The following is a 23,735-nucleotide window of genomic DNA, read 5'->3' as shown; positions in this document are numbered from 1 at the left end:
AACATTCCCCGCAGATTAACATGTTCTTCAAGTATTCCTGTGCAGTAATCAAATACGAGTTGAACAGTCGAGAAAACTTCACAACAAAAAAATCCCTGACCGGATTGGGATGGCAAACTCGATTCTCGGTCCGGAGGATGTTTCCGGGTGTTCACTGCTTTCTGAGCATAGTGTATTCATTGTAATTACAATGGTAAGCAAAGGAAGCTTTCAGTTAATCACTAATAAGTTGAAAGCAGGCTAAGTTCTAGTTGGTATGTCGAGCTATTCAAGAGGAAAAATTACATACACATTTTTGAATTATCGAAGAAAAGATGTGATGAAAGATGATTATGGGATTATTGTGTCTGAATAATTGGTTTAGCCAAGGGTTTAGCATGTTTTTGATTCGGAATTGTTAAGTGCACGTGAGAGTGCATTACGAGCATATTGCCATGCTCTCATATTTATCAAATTGAAAATAAAAAATAATGAACGGAACAATTTAGTTTTATTTTAAACCAAAACAAAAAATAAAAACCTAATTTACGGTAATTTTTAACGTTTTCGCAAAATCAAAACAACAATAAATAACCTATTTTTCGGTAAAAAGTAACGATCGGAAATCGGTACTTTTTAACGATAATTCTTGCTCATCAACATTACCTAACTTTAGGTAATCGATGATTACCTACATCTTAGGTATGTGCACTTTAGTTTGATTATCGGTATTTTTTACCGACTTTTAGATACTCCTATCTAAGCGTGTAGTCAAAAGAGCATATACTTCAAAGTCTTTTGTGTGTAAACTTTTTTAGCAGTAAAGAGAAAACAAGTACCTAAAATTAGGTACTTTTTTCTAACCGTGTAAAATCAACTTTGACAGCAATGATTATCAATCATCATGATCATCATCATGAATGAGCTCTGATCGTTGCTTGAAAACCAAAACTACTCAAAAGTGGGTTTTTTGCACTCAAAACCGTGGTTTGGGCCAATAACCCAAATTTGAGTAAAATGACTTTTCTGGCACTAGGTAGTTTGCCTTTAATCCCATGTAAACAATTTACCCAAAGCTGAGTTTAATTTATCCAAAGCGGACCTTGATCAACCCAAAATAGAGAATATTGAACTTACTCAAATTTGGGTTATTGGGCTGAGCAACCTTGCTCTAGTTTTGATAGCAATCATGGGAAAGAAAGGGAAAACTACCCAAAATTGGGTAATTTTTTTCAGCGATATTCTCAATAGTGCGTATATTGAACTCAAAGTTTGGGTTGATTTATCTGTCCGTGTATAGACATGACCGCTGGGCTGTCCGAATGGACCTGCTCGCGAACGAACGGCACAAAGCGGAGAACGAAACGAAGAGGAAATTTGTCAAAAATAATTTGCGAAACAAAAACAAACGCCATTACGACGGCAGAAAATTTTTGCCGGAAAAGTGATGTTTTTGCAATCGACGGTACGGAAATGTTGTTTCAAACGGTGGCCAAAACGGTGAATAAAGTGCGTGAAATGTTTTTCAATTGAAAATTGCAAGTGTCCGCTGACTAGTTGGATAATAAAATTTTGCATCTGCCAAATGGAGAAGAGATTCGTTTCTCTGTTGAAGTGGTTTAATGGGTTGACTGAAGAGGTTCACAAAATCATGATGGGAAAGCGGCCCAGTGTAATGTTGAATGGTCAGAATATATTATGGTGTAAACTCAACGTCGGGAGATGGTTGGATGGTAATCTGAAATCTAGTCCCATTGTTATTCTTGATTCCAAGAAGGTATTGAAATTAATGCTCAGGTAAGTTATCTACTTTGTGTACACATCGTTCGTTCTTGTAATTCATCCTGTATTTATGATACCTTGCACATTAATTTATTATCAATCGAGTCGTAAATAACAAATTTGACTTTACATTACATTAGGAAAACTAGAAATTACAGGCACTAACAAGAATTACGTTAGAAAACCCTTTCCTTCCCACGGTAGCTAAAATTTTGCTCAATCAAATTTTCATCAAATTGTTTGAACAACAAAAAGCAATTACCTATATGTATTATATTATGGTACATTTTTATGGATTATAGCGGTCTATATATAATAAATGTTTTGTCAATATAGTAGAACTATTGAAAACTATCAAATATTTAACTATTAATTTGCAATTAAAAACTAGGCAAAATAGATAATAGACGAGTAGGTTATCATAGATAACCAAGGGATCACAAAGGCGACTATTTCAGTGGGATTCGACGATAGCTGCAAGAGGAACCCAATCGCTATGAAGCCTTATGATTACAAAAAATCAAGTGAAGGAGGTGAAGCGTCCGACAACAAAGAGGATCCTTTTGTCAGATGCAGTGGCCTTAATCGATCGCCCCATAAGTCGCCAGGGGTAGGCGACAGAGAAGAGCGTGGTAAGGTAGAGGAAGCGCAAGTCACTATGACCAAGGACATTAAGGAGGCTATTACCAGCCACCAGGAGGGCAGAGGCCTGAAAATGGAGCTGATCACGAACATCTCGGACGTGATCATGTCCTTTCTGGATAACCGCGGGAAATACAGCAAGGATCTAAAAATGTCTGTGATGACCCTCTGCAACATCGTTGTAGAGGCAAAGCAATAATAGAGGTCCCTGCTGGAGGCCAGTAAGGAGGCGGAACGAAATATCCGCCTACTAACTAAGGAGAAGGAGTTGGCAGTGGGTCAGGCTACGTAGGCCAGTAAGGAGGCCAAATTTAAGATTCGGTTCCTTACTGAGGAAAAACAGCTGGCGAAACTCTGTAGACGCATGGACGCCACCAGTGCAACTCCTAAGCTCAGTAGGGTCGGGTTGGAAGCCGATCAGAAAGGAGCTAAACGCCGGTAGATGGTCAGAGAAACGGCTGATCTTAAGGAACGGCGGGCGCAAGTGTCTCCACCAAAAAAGGGTGCTGAAGTTTACAGGGAGGAAGGCCTTCCATGGAGGGTAGTCCTTAACCCCAAAAAGGCGAAAATAACGGAAAAATAAGCCGCAAAGAAAACGACTGAGAGAAAGAAAGGAGCAATGGCCAAGAAGGGTAACGCTCGTAAACGGAATGGGGGCACCTTCCAATGGCCATAGCGAGGTAATTATTGTCAAAGTCGAGGGCAAAAGCTATCACTAAGGGCCATGAGAAACGATGGAAAACTTGCTGGCATGGGTAAGGATATCAACTTTATTCTCGTCCTGAAACGAAATGCCTCTCAGAAGAGTGTTGCGTATGAAAAGTTGACAGAACAGATGTTGGGTAATGGGGCGCATGTTAAGGCCCTATGTCTAGTAGAAGTAGTCCAGTGTCGGGGCCTGGATGAAATAACCGAAACCGGAGACCTGGTGGGTGAGAGATCTGTGTGGCGTCGAAATCCAGGATACCTCGATTCGGTTGAATAAGGGTCGAGCGAAAACGCAGGTTGCCACATTCCTAGTAGCCTCGGTTGATGTCATTAAGGTGCTGGATAAAGCCAAGCCGCAAAAATATCCACAAGGCCACATGGAGATCACCTAACCAAGAAACGGAAAACCAAATCGACCACGTTCTAATCGACGGTAAATTCTTCTCCGACATCACGAACGTCCGCACTTACCGCAGTGCAAATATTGAATCCGACCACTACCTCGTTGCAGCTTGCCTGCGCTCAAAACTCTCGACGGTGTACAACACGCGTGGAAGTCGGACGCCGCGGCTTAATATTGGGCGGCTACAAGACGGTAGGCTAGCCCAAGAATACGCGCAGCAGCTGGAAGTGGCACTCCCAACGGAAGAGCAGCTAGGCGCAGCGTCTCTTGAAGATGGCTGGAGAGATATTCGATCCGCCATTGGTAGCACCGCAACCGCTGCACTTGGCACGGTGCCCCCGGATCGGAGAAACGACTGGTATGACGGCGAATGTGAGCAGTTAGTAGAAGAGAAGAATGCAGCATGGGCGAGATTGCTGCAACACCGCACGAGGGCGAATGAGGCACGATATAAACAGGCGCGGAACAGACAAAACTCGATTTTCCGGAGGAAAAGCGTCAGCAGGAAGATCGAGACCGTGAAGAGACGGAGCAACTGTACCGCACTAATAACACACGAAAGTTCTATGAGAAGTTGAACCGTTCACGTAAGGGCCACGTGCCACAGCCTGATATGTGCAAGGACATAAACGGGAACCTTCTTACGAACGAGCGTGAGGTGATCCAAAGGTGGCAGCAGCACTACGAAGAGCACCTGAATGGCGATGTGGCAGACGAAGATGGCGGTATGGTGATGGACCTAGGGGAACGCGCGCCGGACATAATTCAACCGGCCCCGGATCTCCAGGAAATCCAGGAGGAGATTAGCCGGCTGAAGAACAACAAAGCCCCTGGGGTTGACCAACTACCAGGAGAGCTATTTAAACACGGTGGTGAGGCACTGGCTAGAGCGCTGCACTGGGTCATTACCAAGATTTGGGAGGAGGAAGTTTTGCCGCAGGAGTGGATGGAAGGTGTCGTGTGTCCCATCTACAAAAAGGCGATAAGCTGGATTGTAGCAACTACCGCGCAATCACATTGCTGAACGCCGCCTACAAGGTACTCTCCCAAATTTTATGCCGTCGACTAGCACCAATTGCAAGGGAGTTCGTGGGGCAGTACCAGGCGGGTTTTATGGGCGAACGCTCCACCACGGACCAGGTGTTCGCCATTCGCCAAGTACTGCAGAAGTGCCGCGAATACAACGTGCCCACACATCATCTATTCATCGACTTCAAAGCCGCATATGATACAATCGATCGGGACCAGCTATGGCAGCTAATGCACGAAAACGGATTTCCGGATAAACTGACACGGTTGATCAAAGCGACGATGGATCGGGTGATGTGCGTAGTTCGAGTTTCAGGGCATTCTCGAGCCCTTCGAAACCCGCAGAGGGTTACGGCAAGGTGATGGTCTTTCGTGTCTGCTATTCAACATCGCTTTGGAAGGGTAATACGAAGAGCAGGGATTAACACGAGTGGCACAATTTTCAATAAGTCCGTCCAGCTATTTGGCTTCGCCGACGACATAGATATTATGGCACGTAACTTTGAGAAGATGGAGGAAGCCTACATCAGACTGAAGAGGGAAGCCAAGCGGATCGGACTAGTCATCAACACGTCGAAGACGAAGTACATGATAGGAAGAGGTTCAAGAGAAGACAATGTGAGCCACCCACCGCGAGTTGGCATCGGTGGTGATGAAATCGAGGTGGTAGTAGAATTTGTGTACTTGGGCTCACTGGTGACTGCCGAAAATGATACCAGCAGAGAAATTCGGAGGCGTATAGTGGCTGGAAATCGTGCATACTTTGGACTCCGCAAGACGCTTCGATCGAATAGAGTTCGCCGCCGTACCAAACTGACCATCTACAAAACGCTCATTAGACCGGTAGTCCTCTACGGACACGAGACCTGGACGATGCTCGTGGAGGATCAACGCGCACTCGGAGTTTTCGAAAGGAAAGTGCTGCGTACCATCTATGGTGGGGTGCAGATGGCGGACGGTACATGGAGGAGGCGAATGAACCACGAGTTGCATCAGCTGTTGGGAGAACCATCCATCGTTCACACCGCGAAAATCGGACGACTGCGGTGGGCCGGGCACGTAGCCAGAATGTCGGACAATAACCCGGTGAAAATGGTTCTCGACAACGATCCGACGGGCACAAGAAGGCGAGGTGCGCAGCGGGCAAGGTGGATCGATCAGGTGGAAGATGACTTGCGGACCCTCCGTAGACTGCGTGGCTGGCGACGTGTTGCCATGGACCTAGCCGAATGGAGAAGACTCTTACATACCGCACAGGCCACTTCGGCCTTAGTCTGAAATAATAATAATAATAAAGCCAAGTTAAAGGTGGGTTGATCAGTATGCCCGATGAGCATGAACCAAAACATACTCAGACTTGCTTTAAGGTGACTTGCGGTGGCACTCTAATCTCTTTGTACCATAAAAATCATCAATTCAAGATTAGTAGTCGTGAGAAACTTACTACCTACTACAAGGCCCCTTTTTTTTGTTAACATACGATTACCGTAATTATTGCTTTGATGTGAACGATTTCAGTCCGAGTTGAACGCATGATTTCTCAATGCGATTTGACTATGGCATAAACTAACGAGATGTGTCCGAAAACCAACAGATTTGCTTTGTTTTACATTGATATTTATGTGTTATTTTTCATTATACAGGTATACCTCGATAATATGGACTTTTTCGATGCAAAAAAGTCTATATAATCGAAGCAACATTTTTTTTTCTCAAAATTTGTGCTCAAAGATTAAATTTGTCTTAATACAATACAAAAATATCCATTTTTTGCATTACAGTCTAATCCGCATGTTTTGGCCCATTTTATGATGATTCAGTAGTTGTAGTAGTTCAGTAGTTTTTTAAGAACTTACCCGTTTTCAGCTGGCTTGCACACCGTTCTAAGGTTAAGTTAATAATGAAGACTTCGCCTAGCTTAATGTGGACACAATAATATAGGGTATGATGGGGCAAGATGGGTCACCTCAGGCGAACCTTCAGTGCCTCAAAATAGAAACATTTAAATTTAGCTTTTCAACGTGGATCTATAAAAATAGCTCATAATCTGTAAGCTAGGGGTATGAAATAACAAAAATTCCAATTTTTATTTCATTTTGAGTCATTAAAGTAGAAGTCTATTTTTCTGTCAATCAAAAAATGCCGGGGCAAGATGGGTCACCTTTAAATTCTGCATTTAATATTGTTTCTATTCACAATATTAAATTACACACAGATAGATAAGTTTATTGCCAATGATTCTGTCGAATAAAAAAGGATTTTAAAGCATTGGATTAAGAAATGGCACTACATTTAAAAATGTCTGCTATTTCTAATGAAAACAAGCCGTCCGTGTATTGCATTCTCAAACACAAAAAATATACATTAATAATTAACAAATTAACATCATTATGCTCAAAAGTAACCTTAAAATGAATAAATCAGGAATAAAAAATATGTTTAGAATACGACAGTGGCGTTTCCCTAACCTCAATCTACCTGTGCGCTGGATTTAAATAAGATGGTCTATCCATCTATCAGTGCCATTTTCTCTAGTGCCGTTTGCACCAACACCTGTTAGAACCTGTTGTAAATATTTTGGACTTTGTTCGTATGTTAAGGACAAGCCCCCTTAACCTAAATTTAAATCTACTCGCGTTTTCAAGGACACCCCTTTCAATATGAAAGTAGCGCACAACTGCCATTTTTATTATTCAACGCATGCTATTGAATTAATAAAAATAAAAGCTGTGCGTTGCTTCCGTATTGAGATTTAAATTTAGATTCCGGGAGGCTTGTCTTTAAAGAAGGATCGTACTTTCCGACGAGTTTAAAAACTAAAATGGCCCGCGTACTATTAAAACCGGGTTTATTATTATTGATTTTATTTTCCGTCGGTCCATTTCTTCCCGAAGATAACGGCTGATGCCAGGAAGACGACTCCATTTGAGCCCTACATATCAACACATGCACTGAGGCCTTCGGCTACCTACATTTTTCGTCTTAAAAAATGTGAATGGTGCGACTGAAAAAAAACAAGCTTTTACAAATTTTAACTTACTTACTTACGGATCCTGTACACCTCCGGTGGTGCAAAGGGCCGACTTGAAAGATCTCCATCCTGAGCGTTGCCCGGCTATCGCTTTAACCTGTTGCCAGGTTAGATTTCGGTCGACTTCTTTTATTTCTTTATTGAGGCTTCGCCGCCATGAGCCTCTGGGTCTGCCTCTGCTGCGATGTCTGCTGGGTTGCAGTCTAATGCTTGTTTACAGATTTCGTTTCCGCCCCTACGTAGAGTGTGGCCGACCCAGCCCCACTTCCGATCCCGAATTTCTGTTGCTATCGGCCTCTGGTGACAACGACGATGGAGCTCATTGTTTGAGATCCAGTTGTGAGGCTACCAGGCCCGAATTATATACCGCAGGCATCTGTTAATGAACACCTGCAGCCGTTGAGTGTTCTCCACTGATACACACCATGTTTCGCTAGCGTATAACAGCACATATTTCACGTTAGAGTTGAAAATTCGTATTTTGGTGCGTTCACTTATCTGCCTGTTTTCCAGATATTTCTTAAACTCGCAAAGGCAGCCCTTGCTTTCTTGATCCGTGCGCCTATGTCGATCTTGGTACCGCCGTCCGACGCCATTTGGCTACCAAGATATTGGAAGCTTTCAACATTCTCCACTGGTTGCCCGGCTACTGTGAAACTGGAAGGAGTCGCCGTGTTTACATCCAACGATTTGGTTTTGTTGACGTTGATGACTAAACCTGCCGAAGAGGAGCGCTCGGCAAGGTCGTTGAGCTTACTCTGCATATCAGAGCGCCGTTGCGCGAGGAGTGCAACGTCATCAGCCAATTCGAAGTCGTTTAGATGCTCCATGGTTATAGGCTGCCATAACAGCCCGCGGTTTGGTTCACGGTCAATCGCACCTACCAGAATCTCATCGATTACGATGAGGAACAGTAACGGTGATAGGATACATCCTTGCCTCACACCAGCTACGACCCGGATAGGGTCGGACAGGACCCCATTGTGCAGCACTCTACACGAAAAGGCCTCGTACTGTGCTTCGATGAGGCCGATGATTTTCTCAGGAACTCCCTTGCGTCTCAGGGCGCCCCACATATTTTCGTGATTGAGACGGTCGAAAGCTTTTTCGTAGTCAACCAAGTAAAGGGACTCTTGGAATTCGTTGACCTGCTCCAGAATGATGCGGAGCGTGACAATATGGTCCACACAGGATCTTCCGGCACGGAATCCGGCTTGCTGCCGCCGGAGAGTCGCATCGATCTTCTCCTGAATCCGGGCTAGGATAATTTTGCACAGAACTTTGAGAACGGTACACAGCAACATAATGCCTCGCCAGTTATCGCATACAGTCAGGTCACCCTTTTGGGCACCTTTACTAAGATACCTTGCATCCAGTCGACCGGGAAAGTTGCGGTGTCCCAGATATTATGAAATAAACGATGCAGTAGTTGAGCGGATGTCATGGGGTCAGCTTTGAGCATCTCGGCTGATATGCGGTCGACCCCTGGGGCTTTATTCGATTTCATGCTTTGGATGGCTGTTTGAATCTCTAGCAGTGATGGAGCTTCGGTATTGACGCGTGTTATACGTCGGATCCTAGGCAGATCATGCCGAGGTGGTGATGGCCTGGCTGGCACTTGAAAAATTGTTCGAAGTGCTCGAACCAGCGTTTCAGCTGGTCAGTTGGGTCGGTCAATAACTGATCATTCGCGTCTTTCACAGGCATCGTTGCATTCATCTTCGCCCCGCTTAAGCGTCGTGAGATATCGTAGAGGAGGCGAATGTCCCCGGTTGCGGCGGCTCTCTCTCCTTCGTCGGCCAGAGAGTCTGCCCACGCTCGCTTGTCCCGTCGACATGAGCGTTTTACTTCCTTCTCAAGAGCCGCGTATCGTTGGCGGGCTAGAACTTTGGCTCCTCTGGTTTTTGATCGCTCTATCGCGGCTTTGGCTTCTCTTCGCTCCTCTATCTTCCTCCAGGTCTCATCGGTGATCCATTGTTTTCTCTGGGTGCGTAGTTCGCCCAGATTGTTCTCGCTGGTGGCGATGAAGGCATTCTTGATGGCGGTCCATTGGTCTTCCACGCTGCCACCTTCCGGAATATCTGCAGCACGCGTCTCCAGTTCTTCAACGAAGGACCGTTTCACCGTGGCATCTTCCAGTCGGCGTGTGTTGAATCGTCGTCCAATTTTTTCCTCCTGCCGACGAATCCGGGCAATGCGCAGGCGTATTTCGCCGATGAGGAGGTGATGATCAGACGCGATATCGGCACTACGTTTATTCCGTACATCAAGAAGGCTCCGTTTCCATTTTCGGCTGATGCAGATGTGGTCGATTTGATTTTCTGTAAAGCCGTCACGGGATACCCACGTGACCTTGTGAACTGGCCGATGAAGGAAGAGCGATCCCCCAATCAACATGTCATTATTAACACATAATTCTGCGAACAGCTCTCCGTTTACGCTCATTAATCCGAGACCATGGCGTCCCATAATGCGCCCATGGTTCGAGTTGTCGGATCCGATCTTCGCATTGAAGTCGCCCATACAGATCTTGATATCACTCTTCGGAATCCCATCTACGATAGAGTTCTCTTTGTCTTGAAGATAGGCAGCATCGGTTGGCGCACAACCTTGGATTATAGTAAGGTTTCGGACCCGTGTTCTAAATCTGGCAACGATTATCCTTTCACTTATAGGTTCCCACTTCATAAGCGCAGAGTGTGCCTGAGCGCTTAGTAGGATGCCAACTCCGCGTTGCCGGGGAGCGTGTTCACCTCGTAAACCAGAGTATAGCAGAACTTGTCCCGACGGCGTTCTGTGTTCTCCAAAGTTTGGCCAACGGACTTCACTCAGTCCCAGGATCTCAAGCTTCATGCGGTGTGCCTCATTGGCAAGTTGTGCCAATTTACCCTGCTGGGCTAGGGTTAAATCGTTCCATGTTCCTATTCGTGTCCGTTGTTTCGCGCTAAGAGTCGTCGCCGTAAAAATCAGTCCATATTCTTTCATTATCGGATTTTCGAACAAATTGGTGTTTCGGGAACAGTAGGTTGTTGGCCCAAGTTTCTCTATCCACCGGGATGGGGCTGCCATCTTAGGTATAGCTTCCGGGGAATAGCATTTCATACTCAGCCGCTGGATGCCAGAACAGACGCTGTTGGACGCTCGATCAGTCGGGTCAAATTTGTTTAAAGTCCTACCCAACACCAGGACTAGGCTAGTGCGCTTTGAGCGGCACACGGTCGCTTTGATAGGGCCTGCTTGGGGACACATGCAGCTTTTTATAGAAGTTCAACAGTGCCCACTGTCGAACCCCACCACATCCAAGGCAGACTCCACAGGACGCACCCTCTCACTCTAGCTGATGTCAGAAGGACAACAGTGCCCAGGCTGCACTACCAGCTAAGTACGCAACCCTTAGCTGGCGGTCAATTGTCATCGGAAGACCCGTGGAAGCGTGAGTATTGGAACTTGTGAGGACCAGAGCTATGTTATTACAAATTTTAAGCTCAAACTAAAGTTTTTCGAAAATTTCCTTTTGTGGAAATATTTTTATTCGCTACTAAGAGTTCATTATTTCACCCTACCCTACAATTATGTTGGGGAGCTTTTGTTATTAGCAGTAGCTTCTAACTGAACATCGGAATGAAAAACTAGCCATCGTTACCAAAATTTACGGTAATAGTTATTAAAAAAATAAATGAGCACATTCTTCACTTTGCCTTATATATAAATATAACAAATATAACAGAGATCACCTGAAATACTTGTTATCATTCCACACCTATTTGTAAGGACGTGGCCGTGGTAGTTGTTGATTAATAAAATACACAAATGCAATGGAATTTGCAACGTGAAATTGGTAAAATATCTATATCGTCCTAATTCAATCAATTTAAATTCATCATAAGATTGGAATAATTCAAAGACTTTCTGCCTGCATCATTAGTAACCTTCTTTAAGCAGCAAATCATTTGAGAACTGCTAACTTACATTTCAGATACTCAAATTATCTTACTGCTGTACAGCATCAGTAAAATCCGCATACCTTGAGTCGAACAAATATAAATACCGGGATATTTAATAACATGTATTTGAATCTAAAGACTTCTTGTTGATTTTTCAGTTTCTTACAGTTCAAATAATAATCCATTTTGTCCAAAAAATAATGCCAGGTTCAATACTTTTCGTAGTAGCCATTGAAATAAGCTTTTCCAGTTTCCTGGGAAAACTGCGAAAAAACATGCTCGGTCAAATTTGTTGAATGTTAATGCGCCTTCCGCCTCTTGTTCAATTCCATCCCCTACACTTAACTCCACGTACCAAGGGCAGAAAATGGTTTGTTAGCGAAGATCTAACAGCTTAATACGGACATCTCATCACTCGCTTCTCAGACTGACAATTCACATCAAGTTTCCATATAACAGAGATCACCCGAAATACTTGTTATCATTCCACACCTATTTGTAAGGACGTGGCCGTGGTAGTTGTTGATTAATAAAATACACAAATGCAATGGAATTTGCAACGTGAAATTGGTAGGGTTACTGCTCCTGGACTTCATCTCATAGCTCCGATATTGGTCCTACGAAAAACAAAGCAATGAAAAGGTATTTGATTTGTTTATTATTTTTGTAATTTTTTTCAGCAGTGAGCATCAAAAAAGAAGCGAGTAAATTGGTGCTGTATTTCTTTGTTTCGCGATGAGATGAATATATGTTCAGTGAGATTGAAAACGGAACAGTTCCCCTAAATCAATCTAGTCAGCCGATCATATGATTCAGTGTGCGGTTTCATCATATATAACTTTTAAAACACGCCTTCCTGGCCTGTTTTGTCCCAATGTACCTTAATAAATATAGAATCAATGAAAAATATGACGTACAATATTCAATGGACTTCTAAACACGAAAAAAAAAGTCCATATAATCGAGGTAAAAAGTCCATATAATCGAGGGTCCATATAATCGAGGTATACCTGTAATAGCTGTTTATGTTCACATCTTGCGAAATTGTTACCAGCTGTTCAAACACACAAATAGCATAATTGAAATTTACTGCGAGCGTGTCAACTACGCTCGATAGCTATCTAAAATCGACCAGTTATGCCCAGATATACCCAAACCAGATGTTCTAGGCTCTCCAAACTGTTCTGGAGATTGGATCAATTGGTCTACCAGGTCAACTGCGCTCTATAGCTATCCAAAAGGAAGACTTTCCGGAAGAATTGCAGGAAGGGCTTTCGGAGGAACTTCTTGCGGAGCTTCCGGAGGAATTCCTGGAGTAACTCAGTTTTCGGAGTGGCTTTCAGTCGTGAATAGTAGCGTTGACAATTTTATTTCATCGCCGACGTTTCGAACCGGGGATGAGATGTAATCACCCATCCTCTGGCTGCAAAACACCCCCTTTAGTGTGTGACAAAATTAGTGTCGAAAAGTGTTCGAAGTGAACTATATTTTTTGCAATGGGGCCAGAAATAATTTCCACTTATCAAGTGACAAAACTTCGTACGAATATAGCAGTAATTAACAAATCGACTGCCATCGAGCCGTGAAGAAGATTCCATCCCCTAATCAAAACGTCGGCGATGAAATAAAATTGTCAACGCCATTATTCACGACTGAAAGCCACTCCGAAAGTTGAATTACAAAATTTACAGTCGAAATTCATCCACTTCCTGGAGTAACTTCCGGAAGAATTCCTATAGGAACTTTCGGATGAATTATTGGAGAAACTTCCGGGAGGAACTTCCGTAGGAATTCCTGGAGGACTTTCCGGAGGTATTCCTGGAAGAACTTCCGGATGGATTCCTACAATGAATTCCTATTGAAACTTCCGGAGGTATTCGTGGAGCAGGAACTTCGAGAAGAATTCCCGGAAAAACTTCTGGAGGAATTCCTGGAGGAGCTTGCGATCAATTGGTATTACTGATCTTCAATCGTCGTCGTCGTAGTAATCGTAGTAATGAGAATCGAGAATATTTGATTTGAGAAAAACTGAGTAGAATATCAAACGCATGGGCTCTACGGATTTGTATGGTCATGACTGATTGATCTCAGATACAGTAGACGTTCGATAACTGCAAGTTATTTAACTGCAATGCTTTTTAACTGCAATTCGATAGTTGCAACAGTTTTGCAGTTATCGGACTGCTAAACTTCAAACTGATGTCAGACTCAATGACAGCTGCATTGCGCTGCACATTTAGATGCACTTTTTTTGCATTTGACGTCGATTGACAACCGTTTGACGTCTAGAATGTGTTGCAGTTATCGAACGGCATTCGTTAACTGAAAAGTAAACATTTTGCAGCTATTGAACGGCCACTGTAGCTATCGAGTGCAGTTGACCTGGTAGAACATTTGATCCAAACTCCAGAACAGATTGAAGAGCCTAGAATATCTGGTGTGCGTATATCTAAGTTTCAAATCTTACGTGTGGAATCTGCGGACTTGTAGGGACTTGACTTATTGATTTGAGATAGTTTTCGCGCGCAGTTGACCTCGTAGACCAATTGATCTAAACTCCAGAACAGTTTGGAAAACATAGAACATCTTGTTGGGATATAACTGAGTCGCATGACATGACTGGTCGATTTCGAATAGTTATCGAGTGTAGTTCACCTGGTGGACCAAATAATCCAAACTCCAGAACAGATTGTAGAACCTAGAATCATACGCACGGGCTCTACGGACTTGTATGGGCATAACTTTTCGATTTCAGATAGATTTCGAGTGCAGTTGACCTGGTAGGCGCATCGATCCAAACTCCAGAAGAGATTGGAGAACCTGAAACATCTGGTTTGGGTATATCTGAGCTGCAAATCATACGCGTGGGTTCTACGGACTTGTACGGAGATGACTAGTTGATTTCGGATAGCTAGTTTGGAGAACCTAGAACATCTGGTTTAGGCAAAACTGAGTGGAATATCGTACTTATGGCCTTTACGAACGAACATGAACATGACGGGTTTCCATTGGCACGGGTTTTCGTAGTTTTCTTCGGCAAAATTTGCATATTTCATCAGTTACAGAGGTCATTTTGGAGTCGCTAGAGATGTCCAGAAGAAACATATTGTTCACACATAGTATAGTCAATGCTAGAATAGCGTTGTAAATTTTTTTTAAATTATTTTCTGTTAGTGTTGTTTCCACTATAATATGTCATGTAAAGTAAATTTTACTATATTTTGGAAAAACCACCCTTACTCACGCCCCTCTAGGGTAAAAAATGAGAATCCCTAGAAACAAAACTCGACAATAAGGTGAGACTACATGAGATGGGTAAAACATCCCTAAACGAATTATTGTGAAAATCGGTCAAAAGACGGCTGAGAACCAGCTGTTTGAATATTTAGTTCCCATGATTTTCTGATCACAGTATTCGGCGTGTTAATAAAGTTCAAAAACAAAAATCACGCTTCTGAACTCGCCGTACAAAATTCTGTCACGTATCCTGTTTAACAGACAGACACCGCTTAAGGAGTCCTTCGTCGGAGCTTCATTCAGCACTTCCTCATTTATTAACTGCAAGGTTTCTAAGTTATTATTTTTGCATTTGTATATCATGATACTTCTATGCTGGGGTATGGTATTCTGGGAATTAGGACATTCTGGAAAATATCTTTCGAGAGATGGGATCATTCTGGGGAATGTCTTTCTGGGAATTGGTATTCTGGGAAATGGTTTTCTGGATAATCTCTTTCTGTGCAATGGGCTTCTGAGGTATGACATACAATCGTAATAACATTGACCAAATAAGAATTTCATGCAGACTGTTGCACCACAATTTCTCGAATAATCAGAAAGGACTACAGGGGATTCCTGTAGAAATTATTTTAATTCCTGAAGAGATATTACCTTATTTACAATGTACACACCAGCCTATAGTTGATATCTCTCTTTCTCGATCATCCTTATTTAAAGGCATCAAGGCCTAATTAGGGATGGAACGATACCACTCAGGTATCGATACTTTTATTTTCAAGTAGTATCGAATAAAAGTATCGATACCACTAAAGTATCGAATTAAAAGTATCGATACTACTTGTATCATATGAGTACTACGGTGGTTCAAAAAATCGATTTTGCTCCACAGCGCTTATCTGATTCTGTATCACGTTCTGAGTGTCCTCTGAAAATTTGAGTTCATTTGGATTAAAACTGATTTAGCACAAGCCGTTTCAAGTTTGTATGCAAATTAGTATGGGGAAATTTATTCTTTTATTATACTGATAATGACGCTTCCTCCATAAGCACAGGTTGAAAGAAAACCAAGCAGCAAAAAATACTTGTCATAAAACGAGTTTGTACTATTCTATTTAATTCCACTACTTTATTGTAGCTTTGACAGTAAGTCAGTAAGACAGTAAGGCCGTCTTCAGTGTTTCGTACTTGACTCGACTAAGAGACACTGGAAACGGCCTTACTGTAGAGATCGAAATACGTATCTGTCAAAAGTACAATAAAGTAGTGGAATTATATGGAATAGTACAACTCGTCATAGGACAAATAAATACATACAGCTTAAAATAATTTTCGTAGCAAAAAATAAATACTTGAACGCATTTATTCGATTCAAATGAATGTTTCTATTTAAGTTTATAATATTTCATAGATTTTGAATTGAGTACTCAATTGATTCAACTACTTCGATACTTACTTGGTATCGGTATCAAAGTATCGATTCCAAAAGTACTTGGTATCGAATCAAAAGTATCGAGTATTTACTCGTATTTACTTGTATCGATTCGTCCCTAGGCCTAATACGTTTTTATTTTCTTTCTTCTCCCATATTTCAGATCCGTCATATAGAACCAGCACCAAATTGTTTTGCTTTCGAACACAACCACGAAAAATGTAAAATATCTGTTTTTAATAAACATGTTGTGCGCACATCAATCTTTTGTTTTGTTTTGTCCCACCTTTTGGCTCAGAATTAGCATCCTAACTCATGCATTGGTTACTTTTTATAATTCTAGGACCCAATAAAACAGTTAAAGTGAGAAATCTACATACCATGCTTGATCAACAACCGTCCGCTCCACCCCTGGATCAAGTTGGCAACTACGACATCTACTCCCAGCTGCAGATGGTTGCCGATAACTACACAAACTTTGTCCCACCAGCGGTTCAGCTGGAGGACTCCCAAGCTGTGATGGGCTTTACATTCCCACTGGCCTCCGAGAACGATATCGATCGGTTGGAGATGGCCGTGCAACAGAGCAGCCTAATACGGGGGCAATATGTAAGGTTTTGATGTGATCTAGTACTTCATTTATTTCACTGGATAATTTCCTTTTTTGTAGGTGCAATTTCTTAACTTGGCAAAGCCAATCCAGATGACTATCGTTCAGTCGTTTAATAAGTTTTTCTCGGACCATTCGATGACCAATTTCAGCTACTATGGTGTCGAACGTGCCGAGTATCCTAAGACCCCGAAAAAGTCCATGAAAAAGTACAACGTTTTCACGGTCTGCATGTTAGGTATGTTCATGGAGGTTATGATACTTTGTTTTATTCAAACTAAGGTGGCTTTTCGATTTTGCAGAAGCGTGGCAATCTCACGGGATAACCAGTATTAGCCTAGTAGAACAGTTGAAAAAGGCAATTTATCACATTAGTCGGCGACGTTATACTCGAAATCAGGTGCTCAAGAAGAAGATGCGACTTCTAGAAGGGATTTGATCCGTTTTATTGCAGCATTATTTCCATTTTAGAAATAAAACCCTATTTTTGTAAACTGTGTTGTTTTTGAACAGTTTAAAGAAAAACTTTTGTGCACTAAATGAAAGTACCTAATCTTTGCTTTGTAATCTGCCCATAGCATCACTTATCCATGACTCGTCTCAAACACATCGAATCTCGTCGAGTCGGATGAACAACCCCGTGAAAACATATGGCCTACAGCGAGGGAAAGGTTTCTCTGCGGTTCCGTGGAGCGTCGAAGGATTTCAATTTCCCTTGCATAATGAGCACGAAATCGAGAGGTTAGAAGAGGCTATTGTCAATGACGCGATTCGTGAACAGTATGTAAGTATTTTTCTCATTTCTATTACAACATTTAAAAAAATCAAACTCAACGCCTGAAAGTTTTCAGAAACTTGAGATCATATTTGACCTCATATCAATTTTATTATTCAGAAAAACAAATTTCATGAGCGTATTGATGAATATTTGAGAGTTTTTATACGAGATTTTGAATTATTGTCATACAGTCTATCATCATAAATTTCACTATTCTACTATGTATATGAGCTTTGGTAGTTTTAAATGTATTTTTATAAATAAATTGGCCTATAACTGAATGTATTTACAGATACGATACCTTTCGGCAAAAAAGCTTCCTAAGGTGGATCTCGTTGAAGGTTTCTCCCAATTCTTCGCAGATACGGCCATGACCAACTTCAACTGGAACGGAATTGCGAACCATCGCTTCCCAAAGAAGGCCATGCGGTCCTACAGTATTTTTACCAGCTGTATGTTGGGTGAGTTCACTCTGTCAATGGTGCATCTAGTACTGCAATTATCAATACGCAATCTATTTTCAGAGGCTTGGAGCGGCGAAGGCCTTACAGAGGAATTGCTTCAGCTAAAACTGAAACGAACCGTGGAGAAAATCAACAATCGACGCAACGTGCAACACTCGAAACGTCGTCGAAAGGCAAGACTGTTAAATGCGGAAATAAAAAATGCTCAACATTAGATTTTTCCAATTATTTCATTGAAATGTCATGTCCTAGTGCAACGGTGTTACGCTTATGATAAGATATTATCCACGTTTATTTCAAGCTTTCAAAGTTCCTAAAGTGTCGATCCGGCGAGATTTGCATCACAATGTAGTCACCCACGTACCGGGCTTCCAGTTTCCCATCCGAAGGGAGGACGATCTGGAAAGGCTGGAATTCCTTGTCAAGAGCAATCCCCTCGTTCGTCATCAATATGTGAGTAACAATCATAAACTTTTATCTTGACGAGTTTCCACATTTTTTTTTAAATTTCAGGTAGGATATTTGGCGACCAAGAAGCCCCGTACTGTTTCAATTGTGCAAAGCTTTCGTATGTTTTTCGCGGACGAGGCCTTGAGACGATACAACTGGAACGGACTCGACAGCCCTCGGTATCCGAAGCGACCGATGAAGAATTACGACATTTTTACAACGTGTATGCTAGGTACCATTTGCAGTACTAGAATATTGGATTTCAGTAATCACGTTTAGTAATTGTTTCACAGAAGCATGGCACCCTCATGGCGTTAATTGGGAGGAGCTTAAGTCTATGCTGCGGAGAGCCATCCACAAAATGAACAACCGTCGCTACTCAATTGAGTGCCATAGGCGCAAAAAACTAGCTTGTGCCTCTATGTTTGATCTGACGTGATTTCTTTGCATTGAATAAAATTAACTAGGCCAAGAATTCCGCGCAAAGCATAACCAAATCGAGAGTATAAGTATTTTCATATAGTGATTTCACCCTCATACATTCGGTTTGTACAATTAAATGAAGAAGAAGATCTAGTACTGTCTTTCTCCATTTTTAAACACTTCAGCACTTACGTGATGTATGAAGTGAGACTGCTATTTGGTGATGAGTTGGATGAAAATGTAGATTTTTCTGATCTATGGCCTGGAACAACTTGGATATTTTAGCAGATTGTATGTCATACCCCAGAAACCCATTGCCCAGAAAGTGATTCCCCAGAAATTAATTCCCCTGAATGCACTACTCCCCAGAAAACCATTCCCCAGAATACCACAATCCCCCGAAAGACATTTCCCAGAATGCCTCCATCCCCCGAAAGATATTCCCCAGAATGTCCTAATCCCCAGAATACCATACCCCAGAATGCACCATTTCCTAGCTTAGACTAAATACTAAGGTACAGTGGGGCAAGTGGGTAAAGGAAATCGTATATTTCATGTTCATCAAGTCATAAAAGTTGAAGATAATATTGAAATTGATCATATTTATGACATAACCAATCTTCTATCCAATCTTTATATGCCTGCGAACAAGATCATTGAAAAATACTTTTAGGATACAAAATATTTGGAAAACAAAAAAAATCGGTTTCAATATTTCACTTGCCCTACATGTGGGGTAAGTGAAAAAATTATTTTAAAAGAGGATTTTTCAATATAAGAACACATTTTCTGTTCATATATTTCATGCAAATGATAATTATACTGAATATAGCATAACTGTCATCTGTTGTGGTGTGTTTGTTTTGACACCATGAAAGTCAAAGGGCACTAGAGTGCCTCCGTTAAATGATTTTCATATTTTTATGTTTTCTTTGATTGATTTTTTTGAGATCTAATATCTTATCTCCATTTGTGTCTAACACTACTTTCTATTTCAGGTTTATAGTAAGATAATGAACCTTGGCGATAATGCAGAGAAATTATCTTTGAAATATTCATCAAACCTGGAATCATATCGTGTTTCATTAACAATCCACTTATGATTTCAGTAGAAGAGTCTACATTACCAAATAAATAAATTTTATAAAATTTCAACCAAATAAATCATAATTGTTGATATATTTGCAATAGTAGATATTCTTGTATTTAAGCTGTATAAATAACATTTTTTCACGAATTATTTATCAAACATAAATTATTTAAAACACTGACACGCTTGGCACTTTGGGTTCCTGATTTAGTATTACCACGTATCACTGTAATAACCAAAAGCCTTCGAATGAGTTCAAATTGGTATCATTGGTTTATATACGCTTAATTGAAATTATTTGTATTTGAAAAAATAAAGAAATGCATTCAGTGTCGGAAATTTTTCACTTGCCCCACCCATGGTAGAAAACAGGCAAAGCAATAAAATATTTTTTTTTCCAAATTTATGATGTTCTTATCAATATTTTTGTGGCTGGAATTCAAAACTATAAAGAAAACCAACTTATCAATGCACTAATTGAATGTGTTATGGAAACCAACATAAAAAAAATATTTGTATTTTTTGACACGCAAAACAACTTGTGTAAAAGATGAACTTGAAAGGTTAATAAACTTTTACTCTCGCATGTTGAAATGGTTCATTATTTCATGTTTCACTTATTCAACGCATGTATTTGAATGGCCTTGTATGATTGTGAAGTGAAATTAAATAATTCTGTGCTTCATCAGTGACATACTTGCGTTTTTTTCACTTACCCCATTTACCCACTTACCCCACTGTACCTTAATTGCTTCATCCCGGGCAAATGCGTACTTTTAAAGAAGGAGTCATTTACTCTTCTGCCTTTTTTCCTGGCAAATGCATACTTTTGAAGAAGTAGTTATCTACTCGTTTGCCTTTTTCCGGGCAAACGCATACTTTTAAAGAAGAAGTCATCTGCTCTTTTGCATTATCCCGGGCAAATGCGTACTTTTAAAGAAGGAGTCATCTACTCTTTTGCATTATCCCGGGCAATTTCGTACTTTAGAAAAATGAGTGATTTAGTCTTTTACCTTTTCCGGGCAAATGCATACTTTTGAAGAAGTAGTTATCTACTCGTTTGCCTATTTCCGGGCAAACGCATACTTTTAAAGAAGGAGTCATCTACTCTTTTGTCAGGTAAATACATACTTCTAAAAATGGAAATCATATATTCCTACGACCCATTGCATTTCATACTCTTTTCAACGATTATGCCAAATGGTCATTATGCCAAACGGCATTATGCCAAATGGCATTATGCCATATGGGCTTCCCCCAATATACCGCCGGAAATAAGTATAAAGACAAGCATGATTTTCATACATTTTCATCATGATTGAGGATCGATATCTCGATTCGTAGCGATTCGATTTGGCTGAAATTTTACTAGGCACCTGTTTTTAACTTGAACTTTGGATCTTTGAGTAAATTTCATACATCTCTGTTGATTTTGACCTCAAAATCTGGAAATAATTATAAAGACACCACTTTTTTATATGGAGCTCCATACAACGGAACTGTCTTTATAATTATTTCCAACAGAAACGCGTATAACCAGAATATATGCATAAATATAACTATCATTGAATAAAAATTCAAGTCATTTTACGCTTGTTGGCAAAAAATCAGCCCAATCGAATCGCTAAGAATCGAGATATTGACTTCCCAATATGGCCATTCTGTATGGAAACCGAGCTTGTCTTTATACTTATTTCCACCAGTGTATGAACAACGAGTATAATGGATTATATGCTCCTTCGTATTATATGTGAGCCCTAACAAACATATCAAATGGGCTCCATTCCGGGCAAATGCGTGCTTTAAAATAACGCAGCATATATCGTTTTGCCTTATTCCGGGCAAATGCGTACTTCATTATAAGTATTTTTGCATAGAAATATAGTAAGGTACACTGGGGGAAGTGGAAAAGGAAAAATCGATAGTGCATGTTTGAATTAGTGTAAAACCAGTTTAAATGATTTAAATGCGTTCAATCAAAATGGGCTATCAAAAACAGTCAATTTTGCACCAACTGTGCGGTAATTCATACCATTTTGGTCGCTTGAAATTTATGGAAATAGATTTTAAAATTAGGAGTGCTTTTTCCACTTTCCCTAGTGGGATGGGGTAAGTGGAAAACACATGTTGCCTTGACCTTCAATAGTGATGAGTAGTTACATATAACTAAAATCAATAGGATAATAACTCTGAGTATGTTTTGTGGAATAATTTCATTACCTCAACGGACTAGATCCTCAAGGAATTCTCGTAATAGCTAGAGGAGGGCTGGTTTTGCCTTCTCGGATACTAAGTGTACATAAAGTCTATATGCTCGCCCCAAAGATGAACATTTTAAAGGAAAAATGGGACTTACAGGGTTATAAACTAATCAACTTAGTTTAACGAATTGAGATGATGTCTGTATGTGCGTATTTGTATGTATGTGTGTTCGCAAAGCACGTACAAAATTATCAGCTATTCTTAAGCACTTGTCCTTAACCGATTTGTTTGCAAAAAATTGCATTCAACGGCGAAACTTGTTAGGAATAAAAATCAATGTGAATTATACAATATATTTACCTATCAGTGCTATTTTTAACTTTCTTATATATTTTTTTCATATGGAAAACATGTGAAAGGCATCAGTACCGATAGGTGGATTAATCAGGCATTTTCTCATTTATATGAGTCCTATCACCACTGGAATCACCATGATAACAAAGAAGGAACATATTAAGATTCACAGCTATCGAAATAAACCATGGAAGGAAGAAAAAATTGCGTAATTAGAACATTATCCACTTCCCCCGCAGTGTTTGATACCTGGGGTAAGTGTAAAATCTTTGAATTATTTGCTTTCTTGGTACAAACCACTACCAATTGAATGGGATTAGTTTAATTGTATTGTAATGGTCACCTGTGATATAAATTCACTTGAAAAAAGAACAATTGGTGCAAATAAGAATTAATTTTATGAATGCAAATATCAATTTTTCGCGAAATCTAAAATTACAGTTCAAGCGTTAACCGTGTTAGTGTATGTGTTATACAAATTTCAACATAGTATTAGTGTGAGCATCAAAGTATAACATTGCATGATGCTATGATGTGGTGAAAACTGTAAAGTATGTACAATTCCAATTTTTCGAGTCGATTTTTACACTTACCCCCTTTTTCCACTTCCCCCAGTGTACCTTATCTAGTATTTTTAATTTATAGAAATGACAGCGAAAAACATAGTTTCTTAGACTGATACCTTTTTCTGGGGAACGGGTCATTCTGGGTTTTTGATTTCTGGGGAATGGGTCATTCGGGGTTTTTTTTCTGGGGAATGGGTCATTCTGGGGATTTCTTTTCGGGGAAATGGTGCATTCTGGGGAATATCATTCTGGAGAATTGGTCGTTCTGGGAAATGGAATTCTGGGAAATACCATTCTGGGGAACTGATTCTGGGGATTGGTATTCTGGGCATTGACCTACAACCTTTTAGCATATTTTATTATTATTAATCGTGTATATAAAATTGAGCTGAATGAAGTACTAGATTTCAAGCAATGATTATGTATATTTTAATTTATTTTATTTAAAAAGTTTTCTTTTAATGGTTCCATTTTTAACATAATATATCATTGAGAAAAGATTAAAATAATCAATGGACAAGTAATAGTGAATGTGTGAAATATTATTTTCTTCTTTCTAGGGAATAACTGAAATAAATAAACTCAATTTCTTATTCTGTTTCTCTAATGTT

General features: G+C 40.6%; 1 protein-coding gene across 5 annotated transcripts; it reads left to right on the top strand.

Annotated features, from left to right (window-relative positions):
- The first annotated feature begins 1,354 nt into the window (after positions 1-1,354).
- LOC134220969 (uncharacterized) lies at positions 1,355-18,253 on the top strand. Of its 5 annotated transcripts, none has more exons than XM_062700142.1 (7): positions 1,571-1,776; positions 16,351-16,408; positions 16,531-16,796; positions 16,858-17,035; positions 17,100-17,581; positions 17,868-18,036; positions 18,100-18,253. In XM_062700142.1, exons 3-5 carry the CDS (start codon positions 16,569-16,571, stop codon positions 17,234-17,236), a joined length of 543 nt encoding a protein of 180 aa, XP_062556126.1. In that variant the 5' UTR covers positions 1,571-1,776; positions 16,351-16,408; positions 16,531-16,568; the 3' UTR covers positions 17,237-17,581; positions 17,868-18,036; positions 18,100-18,253. The 5 variants fall into 5 exon arrangements, with proteins under 5 accessions (XP_062556116.1, XP_062556146.1, XP_062556126.1 ...); XM_062700149.1 differs by having other exon boundaries at positions 16,351-16,437; XM_062700132.1 differs by lacking the exon at positions 16,351-16,408 and having other exon boundaries at positions 1,355-1,712.
- Positions 18,254-23,735: the final 5,482 nt, after the last annotated feature.

Source organism: Armigeres subalbatus, chromosome 1, assembly GCF_024139115.2.
Source record: "Armigeres subalbatus isolate Guangzhou_Male chromosome 1, GZ_Asu_2, whole genome shotgun sequence".
In the NCBI taxonomy this organism is placed as follows: Eukaryota; Metazoa; Arthropoda; class Insecta; order Diptera; family Culicidae; genus Armigeres; species Armigeres subalbatus.
Note: the sequence above shows the minus strand (reverse complement) of the source record. Positions and strands in the feature narration are given on the sequence as shown.

What these genes read in the sequence shown, in the direction of transcription:
- LOC134220969 (XM_062700132.1), top strand. Translation starts at nt 1,565, where the DNA reads ATGGAGAAGAGATTCGTTTCTCTGTTGAAGTGGTTTAATGGGTTGACT. An exon ending in GCCTAATACGGGGGCAATAT is followed by an intron (nt 16,797 to 16,857) that starts GTAAGGTTTTGA and finishes CCTTTTTTGTAG; the next exon opens with GTGCAATTTCTTAACTTGGC. An exon ending in TTTCACGGTCTGCATGTTAG is followed by an intron (nt 17,036 to 17,099) that starts GTATGTTCATGG and finishes TCGATTTTGCAG; the next exon opens with AAGCGTGGCAATCTCACGGG.